Source organism: Sinocyclocheilus rhinocerous, unplaced genomic scaffold (genome assembly GCF_001515625.1).
Source record: "Sinocyclocheilus rhinocerous isolate Xijiao unplaced genomic scaffold, SAMN03320098_v1.1 scaffold313, whole genome shotgun sequence".
NCBI lineage: Eukaryota > Metazoa > Chordata > Actinopteri > Cypriniformes > Cyprinidae > Sinocyclocheilus > Sinocyclocheilus rhinocerous.
The window spans coordinates 25,775-40,259 of NW_015627539.1; the positions used below are offsets into that span (position 1 = coordinate 25,775).

The window sequence follows — 14,485 nt, forward strand, 5'->3', positions numbered from 1 at the left end:
GTATCGAGGCAATTCGGTCGGTGCCTAAAAAGTATCGAACTCGATACCCAGCCCTAGTTGCCGCGGGTTGTTGTTCATGTCCGCGGGTTGAAGCGACCCCAATAACGTGATATTTAGCCCCTGGAAAGTGAATTTTACTGGAAGATCCCCGCCGAAAAATTTGTATTTTACCCCAGGAATGAGATTTTTACAGGGGAACCCCCCTCGAAACGCGAATGGACTAGTTTTATTGCAAAAACCTGGCAACCCTGTTCATAGGCTCCACCTGCTGTCAGAGAGTGCGTCTCATTCAGACCTGCTGTTTTTGTTTCGTGTAGATGTTTTATGTAGCAAATAAATAAATAACACCAAGTCAGACCATTCTGTTTTTGTTTTAAATCCTGAAATTAATCTAAATCAAATCAAAAACAACTGCCCGTGCAGATCGTGACTAAAATGCAGTGGTTGCCTCTAATTTCAAATGGCTAGATATTTTTGTTTAAAGCCAGTTTGTTTGTTATAAAGCAAATAGCCAATAAATAAATTTGCGTAAATATCGGTATCAGAATCAGCCAATTTGCTAGTAAAAAAAAAAAGAAAGAAAGAAAAGAAAATCTGAATTCTGAATCAGCTATGATCGGAGCATCACTAATTACAATACTAAGTAAAAGGCCTCAAATTTGAAGTACAATCTGGGATGTCTTTTTCTATCAATTCTTCAATAGGTAGATCTTGTCTTTCATAAAGGCCGAGGTCTTGAACTTGCTACTGCCAATGCATACGCCGATACGCTGCTGTGAGTATTTAAGACACACTGTAGCATACACAAGTAGCATATATAATAACCCGTAGCAGATCTATGCAGGTGGAGCTGGGGAAGGTGAAGGGTTTTAGAGTAACTCTGAAAGCGCACAGCAAAATGCTCTAGTGAATGCTAACCAGCCATTTAAATGTAAAGCAGCAAGCTCATTGGCTGTGTATGCAACATGAACCAATCAGCTTGTGCCAAGAAGTTTAACGCTGTGAATATCATCAGTTTACATTAACGACCCATCAATCTGCGCCATCTAGATTTTTATGACAGAACTTGGCATTTGTTTTATTAGAATATAATTAGCAGTTTTTTGTATATGTGTAGATCTCAAGTGTAGAGCGTGATAGAAAGGCCTACAGGATAGTAGAGGAGAAAAGAAGTTTTTGCAGTATAAGACTATTTTTACAAGAGCATTTGCAGTAAAGCTAACTAAAAACATTCAGTGTGGGATCTAGTGCTGGGGAGTAATGGATTGTGAGAGACTTGTAAATCTGTAGGAGAGTGAAATAGAGAGTATTCCTCAATTGCATTTGCAATAATTGCAGCTGTATAATATGTTTTGGTATATGTTTTATAGTTTTCACATGATTTTATGTTATTTTATATCAAGACAAGATCACACTTCTCTGGTTTTTCGTCATTTTGAGTCTGCAAAGCACTCTTTTTCTGATTTTAAATTCCTGGGCATTGAGAGGGTTCTTTTGCATAGGAGAGGTGGTAACCGTGATAGAAAATTGTTACAAAGAGAGGCTTTAACCCCGACTGGATTAAATGAAGAGATGGATCTTGTATGTTTTTTGTAAAGGGAAATTGTTGGCATGACAATTATCCCTCATTTATTAAGATCAGCTGTCAACAATTTGCAATTGTGCCTATATAAGTGTGTTGTTGCTTTTCTTGCCTCATGAGCACTGAAGAAAGCATGGGCTGAAATGTTTGCTCTTTGGTCTGTTTTTAATATTTTGCACTTTTTTCACTTTTGCATATTGATAATAAAAACTACATTTTTGAGAGACCTTTTTTGGTCTGATTGAAAAGAAATTTCAGTGTGCGGACAAAGTCAGCGACATATTATTTTATATAAAATCCCTGTAGCTCAAACAGAAAAGCATGGTGCTGGCAATACCAAAGTCATGACTGTCAAGAGTGAAAAATAAACCAGTACAAGATAAATCACACAAGGGCGATTTAAAGTGCAATAAATAGGGAGGGTAACAAAGAGCACAGGTGGAGCAATTGAACTGACAGAGTGAATGAGCAGGTGGGCTCAAGACACTAGACTAAAAACAAACAGAAGAGCCCATGATAAACAGACACTATGTGCTCAACCAAAAGGAAATATGTCACGATGAAGTATAAGAGCCATGATCCAACACCAGAAAAATGAGACCAGACAGAAAGGACAGGATCCTGACCCTATGCTCCAAGTACAACACCCACAAAACACTCACAGAATCAAAACCAACACAAAACTAAAAGAAAGCATAAACATGTGTGACAGGATACCGACAAAAAAAAAAAAAAAGAAACGAGTGCCAGGATGACACTGACACTGCAAAAATGTTTGTTAAATGCATAAATGTAATATAAACATGTACAATCCAATAAATGTATATTCCAGTGTTTACCTAGACCGAGGACCAGTGTGTCCACTAAAGTTATGTGGATGATCCATTGACCAGTCACTCTTCATGAACACACAGCTGGGTTCAGATGACTCTGGTCTGTGCTTCTGGACTGAACTGAAACAAAACATGAAGGAAAATTAAAATCAGACACTGTGATAATGACTGATTATTAATTAACTCAATATTTATGCTAAATGAAGGATTCACTGTAAGTCATTCTCTGCAAATCAGGACATTTGTTCCTGAAAATTTAAAGGATTTGGGATTGTGGGGCATTTCACTACATCCTCAATAAAAAAATCACTTTTATTTATATCACAAGCTTTATGAAGAAGACCAGTCGCTCTTCATGGACACACAGCTGGGTTCAGATGACTTTAGTCTTTGCATCTGGACTGAACTGAAACAAAACAAGCAGGAAAGTTAGAATCAGACACTGTGATAATGACTGATTATTAATTAACTCAATATTTATGCTAAATGAAGGATTCACTGTAAGTCATTCTCTGGAAATCAGGACATTTGTTCCTGAAAATTTGAGATTGTGGGGCATTTCACTACATCCTCAATAAAAAAATCACTTTTAATTTTATCACAGGCTTTATGAAGAATCAATAATTGTTTATTACAGTGTTTACCTAAACCTATGACCAGTGTGTCCACTAAAGTTACGTGGATGATCCATTGACCAGTCGCTCTTCATGGACACACAGCTGGGTTCAGATGACTCTGGTCTGTGCTTCTGGACTGAACTGAAACAAAACATGAAGGAAAATTTAAATCAGACACTGTGATAATGCCTGACTGTTAATTAACTTAATATTTATGCTAAATGAAGGACATTGTGGGGCATTTCACTACATCCATGATAAAATAATCACTATTAAAGGGATAGTTCACTCATGAAAATTCTGTCATTAATTACTCATCCTCAAGTTGTTCGAACCCCCTCAGACTTTTGTTCATCCTTCGAACACAGTTGAAGGTATTCTGAATGAAATCCGAGAGCTTTCTGTCCCTCTATTGACAGCCTAAGCAACTTTAACTTCAACGGCCCAGAAAGGTACTGAAAACATAATGGAAATAGTCCATGTTACTCCAGTGATTCAACTGTAATTTTCTGAAGCAACGTGAATGCTTTTTGTGCACCAAAAAAAAATAAATAATAACAACTATATTCAACTCTCACAAATAGGGCTGTCACAATTATAAAATTTGGCTGATGATTAATTGTCTGAAAATAGTCACGATTATTGCAATTAATTGTCTGTTTTAGGGCATTGGCGATTATCATGATTAATTGTCTGGTTTTTTTATGGCTTTCATTATATAATTGTGATTATTTAAGGGTTCAGTAAATAATTATGATGTTATTTAATAATGTAATTATTTTGCAGTGTAAGATTACATAGAGTATTCCAAATTCTAAGAATCGGCCAATACCGATTCAACACCAGCGCCTTTTTTTTCTAAACCACTACAGAATATCAATACTGTGTTTGTGGAACTAATGGTCACTCTTTTTAAAAAGCCTTTGTTAAACACAATCCACTAAATACTCACTTCCTCATTACAGAGAAAAACTACATTTGAATAAAAATATATAAGCTATGAAATTAAACAAGCTGACTGTAATTTAGCAGCAAAAACAATATCTTGGAAAAAAAAATCTTTGGTGCACATTATACAAATTAAACATGTTTATTCTGTTAACTATTTGTATTCTTACAAAATACATTCATGAAAATAAGATCGAAATCATGAGAAAAAGAAAGACTTCTAATAAACTTTCTGTGTGCAAATTTTTGATAATGTGAAATGCTTCAAACAGAGCGGCACAAAGCTCTTATGCACATCTAGAGTGCAGAATGATGCACTTGAAGCAACATGGAGTCACAGCGCTTATGCACATCTTGAAGCAACATGGAGTCAGAGCGCTTATGCACATCTAGAGTGCAGAATGATGCACTTGAAGCAACATGGAGTCACAGCGCTTATGCACATCTTGAAGCAACATGGAGTCAGAGCGCTTATGCACATCTAGAGTGCAGAATGATGCACTTGAAGCAACATGGAGTCACAGCGCTTATGCACATCTTGAAGCAACATGGAGTCAGAGCGCTTATGCACATCTAGAGTGCAGAATGATGCACTTGAAGCAACATGGAGTCACAGCGCTTATGCACATCTTGAAGCAACATGGAGTCAGAGCGCTTATGCACATCTAGAGTGCAGAATGATGCACTTGAAGCAACATGGAGTCACAGCGCTTATGCACATCTTGAAGCAACATGGAGTCTCAGCGCTTATGCACATCTAGAGTGCAGAATGGTGCACTTGAAGCAACATGGAGTCTCAGCGCTTATGCACATCTAGAGTGCAGAATGGTGCACTTGAAGCAACATGGAGTCTCAGCGCTTATGCACATCTAGAGTGCAGAATGGTGCACTTGAAGCAACATGGAGTCTCAGCGCTTATGCACATCTAGAGTACAGAATGGTGCACTTGAAGCAACATGGAGTTGCAGAACTTATGCACATCTAGAGTGCAGAATGATGTGCTTGAAGCAACATAAGTCACAGCGCGCTGCAGCTGCACTCCACACAGTAATGTTACAAACAAAGAGAAGAGAAATGAGAGAGCAATGAACTCCAGCAAGATGTCATTTTATGCGAATCCCCAGACATTTATCTACACATCAAGTATTATAATGAGAATATATAATCTTGGAGAGAGAGTTTTACTGTGCTGACTGTCATAACTGAATGTGACATGCTGTTTGAATGCTGAGCGGAGAATGACTGACAGCTGCAGCAGAAGGAAGATGAGTTTCTGTAAACTTAAATTTAACAATGTAAATACAATTCTGTCCCTCACATTAAGATATGGAATGGCTTCAGATGAAATAGGCTATACAGTGCATGAAAACCAAACTGGTGCTCTTCTGTTTCTTTTGGTGTATGACTCCCCCTTGTGCCGTATAAAAAACACAATAATCTCGGTTGTCTGAAACAAATAATATAATCGCGATTCATCGCAAGATCAAATAATCGCGATTAGACGGTTATTTAATTATCGTGACAGGTCTACTTACAATACCGGCCATATCAGAAGCACTGTACTGTTTGCAAGCAGAGGAAGAGGAGCACTACAGTAATAATACTGTAATAAAGCGTTCCTCTGCTTGAAATCAGTACAGCGCTTCTGGTACGGGCTGTATTGTGTCGTGTTCTCACGTCAACACACATGCGTCGTGGTGCTCTCGTGGACCGAAGACAAAGAAGAAGAAGCTCTCGTAAATTGGGGAGCATTGGGGATTAAAGCAGAAGTGAAGAAAATGTTGAATATAGTTGATATTTTAGTTTTTTTGGTGTACAAAAAGCATTCACGTTGCTTCAGAAAATTACAGTTGAATCACTGGAGTAACATGGACTATTTCCATGATGTTTTCAGTACCTTTCTGGGCCTTCAAAGTTAAAGTTGCTTAGGCTCCAAATAGAGGGACAGAAAGCTCTCGGATTTCATTCAAAATATCTATCAAAATATATCGGAACTGTGTTCCAAGGATGAATGAAAATCTTAGGGGATTGGAACAATTTGTGGATTAATAATTAATAACAGAATTTTTATTTTTGGAAGAACTATCCATTTAATTGTATCACAGGCTTTATGAAGAAACAATAAATGTATATTACAGTGTTTACCTAAACCTAGGACCAGTGTGTCCACTAAAGTTACGTGGATGATCCATTGACCAGTCGCTCTTCATGGACACACAGCTGGGTTCAGATGACTCTGGTCTGTGCTTCTGGACTGAACTGAAACAAAACATGAAGGAAAATTTAAATCAGACACTGTGAACATGACTGATTATTAACTCTTTCCCCGCCAGCATTTAAAAAAAAAAAAGTTGCCAGCCACCGCCAGCGATTTTCACTAAAATTTGATGGCCTCCAGTATATTTTGCTATATGAATATTTGAATATGCAATACACCAAAATAAAGATCAGAGCCTCTACTTTTAAACAAAAAAATCCGTTTTATTCTAGCTTAAAGCATTCTTTTTTTTAATCAACACTTGAATATAGGCAGGTTTCATAAAAATGCATAATTTTTTGCAAAAAGGTGAGAAAATCACATTTCTCCGTCCTGTTCTGTTTTGTTCTGGAGGTTTTGTCCTCGTTCAGAAGATGTGTAATAGTGCCCCCGAGTGTATAACAGTGAAAACACGAAAAGCCGTAAAAACTCGTTTTCGGCGTGGAAGTTTTCTTCTAAAATACGAGATAACTCGTCAATGGCAGGGAAAGAGTTAATTAACTCAATATTTATGCTAAATGAAGGATTCACTGTAAGTCATTCTCTGGAAATCAGGACATTTGTTCCTGAAAATTTGAGATTGTGGGGCATTTCACTACATCCTCAATAAAAAAATCACTTTTAATTTTATCACAGGCTTTATGAAGAATCAATAATTGTTTATTACAGTGTTTACCTAAACCTAGGACCAGTGTGTCCACTAAAGTTACGTGGATGATCCATTGACCAGTCGCTCTTCATGGACACACAGCTGGGTTCAGATGACTCTGGTCTGTGCTTCTGGACTGAACTGAAACAAAACATGAAGGAAAATTTAAATCAGATGCTGTAATCAGGGTGGACATAACCAATAAGTAGGAAAGCTGTTGCTTAGGGCCCCAGGGGGGCCCCCACATTTGGCCACAACTGCCCCCACATGGTAATACAGCTTTAGAACAACATCAGGTTGACTACTGTAATGTGAAGGGGTAAAGAAACTTTAAGCAAACAAGGGTTACAAAAGTAAAAGAACACATAGGTTACTGTAGCTGGGACCTGGAATTTGCTTAGGGCCCCCAATGAAATCACTAAGTCTGCCCCTGACTGTGATAATGATTGATTGTTCATTCACTGAATATTTATGCTAAATTAGTTAAAATGATTCTACCATAATTCATTCCGAGGAAATCACAGAATGGTGTAATTTGTGCATGAAAATCTTTACCAACTTTATTTGACCAACTTAATTCTTCACTCAAAATACCAAATATTAGAAATGAGGATACATAAGTTTGTGGTAGGTTCAAACACCCTCGGTAAAATCAATATCAATAACCCAAGACTAAAAATAAAAAATAATAGCCTAAACTAGCAAATATCATCACACCACACCACATTATTTACAGTCAGTATTCCTTCCTGTCAAGGCAGTTTATATTGTGCTGATAAACCTAGAAAATTTCAATCATGTTGTAAAATCCTGTAAATGTCTGAATACTCGAACTACTGTTTTTTAAAAGATTGTCACAGCACAACACCGTCTGTCTTTCTTTCTAAGGCGGAAGTGGCCTTCTGAACGCAAATTCATGTCTACTTTAACCATTAAAATCGTGTATAAATAACAATTATACTATATTAATTATAATTTGCAAAACAACTGTCCAAAAACACGACGGGATTGGATACAGCACCAGGTAGAAATGCACAAAATTAAAATATAAGCGATTATCTCGCTCACGATGTTGTTTCGTCACTGTATCTTTAACACTCACCTCTGTGGAAATGCATCTGAGGATGTGTGGTCTTCATAATGTCGATATCTTTGAGGTTCCATCAAGAAAATCTAAAAGAAGGAAACTCAACACTTTGATATTTGTGTTAAGATGTTTTTGCTTTCATAATACAGGCCGATGGATTTTACTTTCACTTTGACTTTTTTTTTTTATGGGGGGGGGGACCCCGGGGGGGACCCCAAAAACCTTTACAAAGAGAATTTACATCGTATTTGTTATACCTATTGCTTTCAGATAATTTATAATTGCATAATAGACTTTATACTGTGCGGAGTCATTCTCCTACGGTCTACTCTAAAGTGTTACATTTTCAATATTATAAAAAAATGAATTCTTCTGTTATTGAATTTGTTCTTATTCATATGCATATACACAATTTAATAACACATGTTCCACTGTCTCTGGTAAAGCACATTTATTGCAATTACCTGATTCATGTTTGCCGAAAATAAATAGTGAATGATTAACTCTGGTGTGGTGTTCATATTTTTGTTACTCAGCCAGTGTTCGTTGGTCTGGTGCAGTTGTGGGTTTTTAATTCAACACTATCAAAAATTATATGTTAAAATACTCAACAGATGTTTACTTCAACCCAATTACAAGCAATATAAACAGTATATATGATCAAAATTTGCCCTTTCCCTTTGTTAGAGCACATTTATGAATTAAAGTGCTACAACCTTGTGCGGGAACGGCAGGGGCAGAAACAAAACTCACACTTACACTCTTACAGACTCTCTCTCTCACACACACACGCACATACACACACATACCCATACTAATAGCAGGCCCAGAAAGTAGGAGGACAGAGTGAAGACCTAAAATTCCCACTCTTTTATTAGCCACGGGTCCAGTGGACCCGAACATGCTGAATGTAATATAAGTGTGTAGGGGGGGTCTACAGTGTGTGGTCATTGAAAATGTGTTCTATGTTCTTCACAGAAAATGAGCTAAGACCAATGAGTCTGAATTTGAAAAAATAATTAATAGTATCATTTTTCATTTGATAAAAAGTGAAAACGGGTCCCACAGACCCGAACACCATACAAGGGTTAAAGGGTTAGTTCACCCAAAAATGAAAATTAGCCGATGAATTACTCACCCTCAAGTCATCCTAGGTGTATATGACTTTCTTCTTTCAGACGAATCCAGTCGGAGTTATATTAAAAATTGTCGTTGATCTTTCAAGCTGTTTAATTGCACTCAGCGGTTGTTGCATGCATCAGTCCAAAATAAGTGAAATAAAGCGCATACATTCATAATAAAAAGTGTCTCACACGGCTCCGGGGGGTGAACAAAGTCCTTCTGTAGTGAATCGATTTTATTTATAAGTTTATTTTTCTTGGCCATTTGATCAGAGTCCTCATTTCCCTCTATCCCAACATGTGCCCGTAACCATAAGAATGATATACTTAATCTATATTGGTGAATTCTGAACATGCTTTATAGAATATCATACAAGATGTCTTGTCTAGATGTAGACTTACCACTAATAACAGAATATGATCTGAACAAATGACTGTTCTCAAATGACTGAATTTTCTCCATCCAGTGAAGAGTCATCAGAATAACCTCTGCTGAGTAAACTGATAAATGGTTACTTGTCCTTTTAGCAATTCTAGTTTTAAAATGAGGAAGGCATATTGAAGCTGCTGTATGTCCTGAATCAGGTCTTTCCATCCATCTGCAAATATTTTAATTTCCTGACTATAATTTTGATCCATGTATATTCTGTACAATCTCATTCTTAGGCAGTAGCGTGTTTAGCACGACGCGGCAATTGTAGAACGCAGCCCCTCTTTTATTAAAAGTTCTCTGCATCTTCTCATTTCATCAGAAATATTGCAATTACTGCAAAAACACTTTAACAAAGGTTTGTGGCAACACCTCAGTATCAGTATCCGTTGTTATTGGCTTTTCTTCACTTATTATTATTGGTATGCTGTTATATTTTTGTATTTGTATGTCACCAACTTCTATTTTCCACCAATATTATCATAGAATTTTCTCCAGTAATCTCTTTTACATGCTCGTATAACTTTCATTACAACAGCTTGTGCTCTTATAATTAATTAGATCATCAAAAGAGAAAGACCTTCTGACCTTCAGATAGCATCACTGCATTTGTCTGTCCACCATGGCACTGCTTTCTTTCCTTTCATTCCTTTCTTTTTACCAGTAACTTCTTTTGCCTATATCATATAATATTTAAACTAATTGTTTAAATATTGTCACTCTTTTCATCGCTTTTGCCAGCTCTGAAACACTTGCTTGGTTTTTCACCTGCTCTTTTTCTAGCAAAAATAAATAAAAAATAAAAATACTCATCACAAAATGAAAGCTAAAAGTGAAAGTCTGATTGTATCAGGGGCTTTGACACAAGTCTATTGTTTTTGAATTTCTGTGTTACTTATGCTACATTTTCATGCTTAAAACAATGATTTGGTATCACTTTTATACCATTCTCCTCTTTTGTGTAAAGAAATAAGTTTCCTGATGATTCTCTCCCAAGTGCTTCCATTGTTGTCACCATTAAGAATGATTCAATGGGCTAAATAACTTTTAATTGTAAAGAAATTACTTATTTTTAAATGTTTTGGTTCAACACAGTTAGCAATTGATTTTTAAAAAATGCCTTTAACTTGAAATGTTTTATTTAGTTTTATTTACAAAAACTGACAACACAGTTACTGCAGTTTCTCTGGGAAAAAAAGATCAGTAAAACAACATTATACGAGTTTAAATGGAAAAGCATGATGAACAGGATGAAGATCGAAAACCAAACGCTTTTCTTTAAAACAGAAAACACTGAACTGCAGTTTCCTATAAAAGGACAAAGAGAAAACATTGTTATATATAAAGATATGATACATTTGTACGTGTGTCGATACTCACATGGAGGAGACGGCGTGGCTCTCCCAGTACAACACTTTATACACAGACTCTGCACACACACACGCCTGGGTCAGCAGCTCATCTACTCGTTTCAGCCTGTAACACACACAAGCCTTCATCTTCATCATCATCAGTGCTGCCGTCAGCACTCAAACTTTCTCAAACGTCACTCACATGCCCTTGACCTCCAGCATGGCCTCCTGTTTGCTCATGTGGACCGTCTGCAGGTCTCGCCGCTGCACCGCATAGTGCTTCTTCTTCTGAACCGCCACCTCGCAGCTCGCGCCCTGGCAACGGTTGCCGAGGTACCCCAGCACAGCCGGAGCAGAGACGGCCAGCAGCAGCAGAGAGAGCCACGCGCCTGAGGACATTTAACCCAGGAGACACTCAGTTACATCACATCTGTACAGAATATATGCACACGGCATCTACTCGCTTCTCACCTTCACTCAGAGTGAGGAAGAGGATGCTGAGCAGAACGCAGCTCAGCAGGGAGCACAGCGGCATCCTCCACCTAGAGCAAAAACACAGCCTCCTCATGAGAGCCACATGACACAGTCTCCTGAAGTACAGGCAGAAGCTCTCAGTGCAGTCAGTGATTGTTACGGGACGTCTCTCACCCGAGCAGAGACCGCAGCACCTTCAGCGAGTCTGTGACCGGCTCCAGGAAGATGGCCATCCGCTTGAAGCAGATCACCATGTTCAGCAGGTCAAAGGTCAGCGCTCTGGGGCTGCTGTCTATGGAGGACGCGTCTTTAGCGGGCAGCTGGGTCAGTTCGGCCCGGTCGCCGCTCGCCTGTGTGGGGTCCTGAGGAGAAGAGGCTGTGCACTGCATGCTGGGAAATCAGAGGTCATGACTGCGAGGGACTGTGATTATCTCTATAAACATGTGACAATTAAGACTCACATCTGTTAAACCTGATGCCTGACAGTCTGTTTAAAAGCTTTAACGGTTTAATCAGAGTTAATAAGCAATGTCAAATCCAGCAGACTTTTATAACAAAGCATCCTGATATATATAAACATATGAACGAATTTAAGAGTCAATTCAACGGATGCTAAACGTACTTTATAAACACACATGATGACCATTTTTACAATGAGAATACATTAAATTCTTAGTTATGAAAGTGAAAAACGAATATAAATAAAGCTTAAAACAGTCATATAAACATCAACCTATATAAAAAAGCTATGTCACATCATCGATGTTTTTGATAAAACAGATAGGTTTTGTCTGTCTATTGCTTAATCTACTAGTGACATTTCTACAAAATGACTTTAATTCCTAAAGAAAGTAATTTTCATTCAGAAAAAAGATACTATGTTGATTGTTTTTGTGGCTCAATTATCATTATTTGACTGTATCAGGAAATCTTGCCCTTTTCTGTCATTTGATCAATAGTTAATCCATAAGATCGCTTGTAAATGTATACAAACATTTGTTAACTGAGGCACTAAACTTTACTTATAAAATTAATAACACTTGTGATGATACAAATTAAATGTAGTTTTGCGTGTTAATCATAACCATTGGCTTTTCACACACCACTTTCATGAAGACAGGAAAAAAATTATGTGAAAATGGCAAATGTGTCATAAATGATCTTCAAGTCCTCACCCGATGAGCAAATCTGAGAATGACATTTGACAGTTATTAAAAATTGATTTAATATTTCTTTATAACAAAGCACATAGTCAAAATAGAGAATCAAATGAAATATAGTCTAAACACTGATCTTCCTTTTGCATCATATTGGTATATGCACATCATATTGTACAGTATAGATCATATTCATTTTATCATATTATACAGCATAAAATGTACATACGTATTTTGTGATATTTAGATGTATTGAAAAGTTGCATATACATCAAGGACAACATATTTCATATTAAATATTATAATCAGTTGATGCAGTAATAGGTCTAATATGGCAGTGAAAGATCCTAAAACAACCAACAAGTAAAATATGCTTATCTAATTTAAGTGACGTGACATGTGGCCAAGTATGGTTACCCATACTAGGAATTAGTGCTCTGCATTTAACCCATCCAAAGTGCACACACACAGCAGTGAACACACACCCGGAGCAGTGGGCAGCCATTTATGCTGCGGCGCCCAGGGAGCAGTTGGGGGTTCGGTGCCTTGCTCAAGGGCACCTCAGTCGTGGTATTGAAGGTGGAAGAGAGCACTGTACATTCACTCCCCCCACCTACAATCCCTGCTGGTACAATACTCGAATCTGCAACCTTTGGGTAACAAGTCCGACTCTCTAACCATTAGGCCACGACTTCCCCACGAGGGAAAGTTTAAAGACTTCCCCACTTTAACAAGGCAACTAAAGTAATTACGAATAAAGCATTTACTTATAAGAAATTATATCCTTAGCATCACTACGCTGAACAGCTTTTTAGATGATCATTTAATGAATCGACAGCCTATCTGCTAATCTTCAACATGTTTTACACTAAACAATACTTTTGGATTGAACTATTTTTAGAGTTTACACCGAAAAAATAAGAGTTTTATAAGAGAAGTCACTGACGTTTTGCGACAGATGGGATACAGCTTACGGCATTTCCCATTCATTCCTATGGTATCTGTAAATGGTATACTTATGGTATCTCTGACTGAAATTCAATGACATCAAGGCTGTAATGTGATTGGTTATTAAGGCACACGTGATCCAAGTAAGCCGTTACGCTTTCTCCAAAAGTAAGTAATACAGACCCTCTCATCTCCCTATAGTAAAATGATCTCTGCTCTTGTTCTGAGTGAAAGCTGAATTCTTCCTCACTGTTCAGAATCATCTGGAGAGCTCATGTGTGTGAAGCAATAGAAATTTTAATAGAAATTTTTTTTTTCATTTTGTGACATTCTCCAGACGAAAAAAAAAGTTCAAAGATAAATGAAAAGCAGAAAAAGCATCCTGTTTTTTTCTGTATTTTCAAGAGTACATTTACTGTCTTTGTGAGTGGATAATAATAAAAGCAGAAACTTTACCATTTCAAATGATGTCTTGCTCTAATCTGTACACACATTAATGGAGTATTTTACGTTCTCCTCATGAAATCAAGTCCAGGAACTCTAACAAAAACAGATTCCATACAACAAAACCATAAAACTCATCTGGAGAAGAGATCTCCAAAGAGAGTAAATGACACCACCCTGACCAAACTTATCTACCTGTTCATTTATGACCCCCTTCTCCCCTCTCATTCTTCTCCCCCAAAAGCCTTCACTGAAAGTTCCCTAAGACCACATTTGTGACCCTGGAGCACAAAACCAGTCATAAGTAGCACGGGGATATTTGTAGCAGTAGCCAACAATACATTGTATGGGTCAAAATTATAGATTTTTCTTTTATGGCAAAAATCATTAGGACATTAAGTAAAGATCATGTTCCATGAAGATATTTAGTAAATTTCCAACTGCAAATATATCGAAAGTTAATTTTTGATTAGTAATATGCATTGCTAAGAACTTAATTTGGACAACTTTAAAGATGATTTTCTCAATATTTAGATTTTTTTGCACCCTCAGATTCCAGATTTTCAAATAGTTGTATCTCGGCCAA

The 14,485-nt window shown here is 37.3% G+C and overlaps 1 protein-coding gene across 1 annotated transcript; it reads right to left on the reverse strand.

Annotated features, from left to right (window-relative positions):
- Positions 1-10,900: 10,900 nt before the first annotated feature.
- On the reverse strand, positions 10,901-11,739 carry LOC107729820 (protrudin-like). Its single transcript, XM_016540529.1, has 4 exons — positions 11,525-11,739; positions 11,348-11,418; positions 11,079-11,265; positions 10,901-11,000 (listed from the first exon to the last, which is right to left on the reverse strand). The coding sequence occupies exons 1-4, from the start codon at positions 11,737-11,739 to the stop codon at positions 10,901-10,903; spliced, it is 573 nt and encodes a 190-aa protein (XP_016396015.1).
- Positions 11,740-14,485: the final 2,746 nt, after the last annotated feature.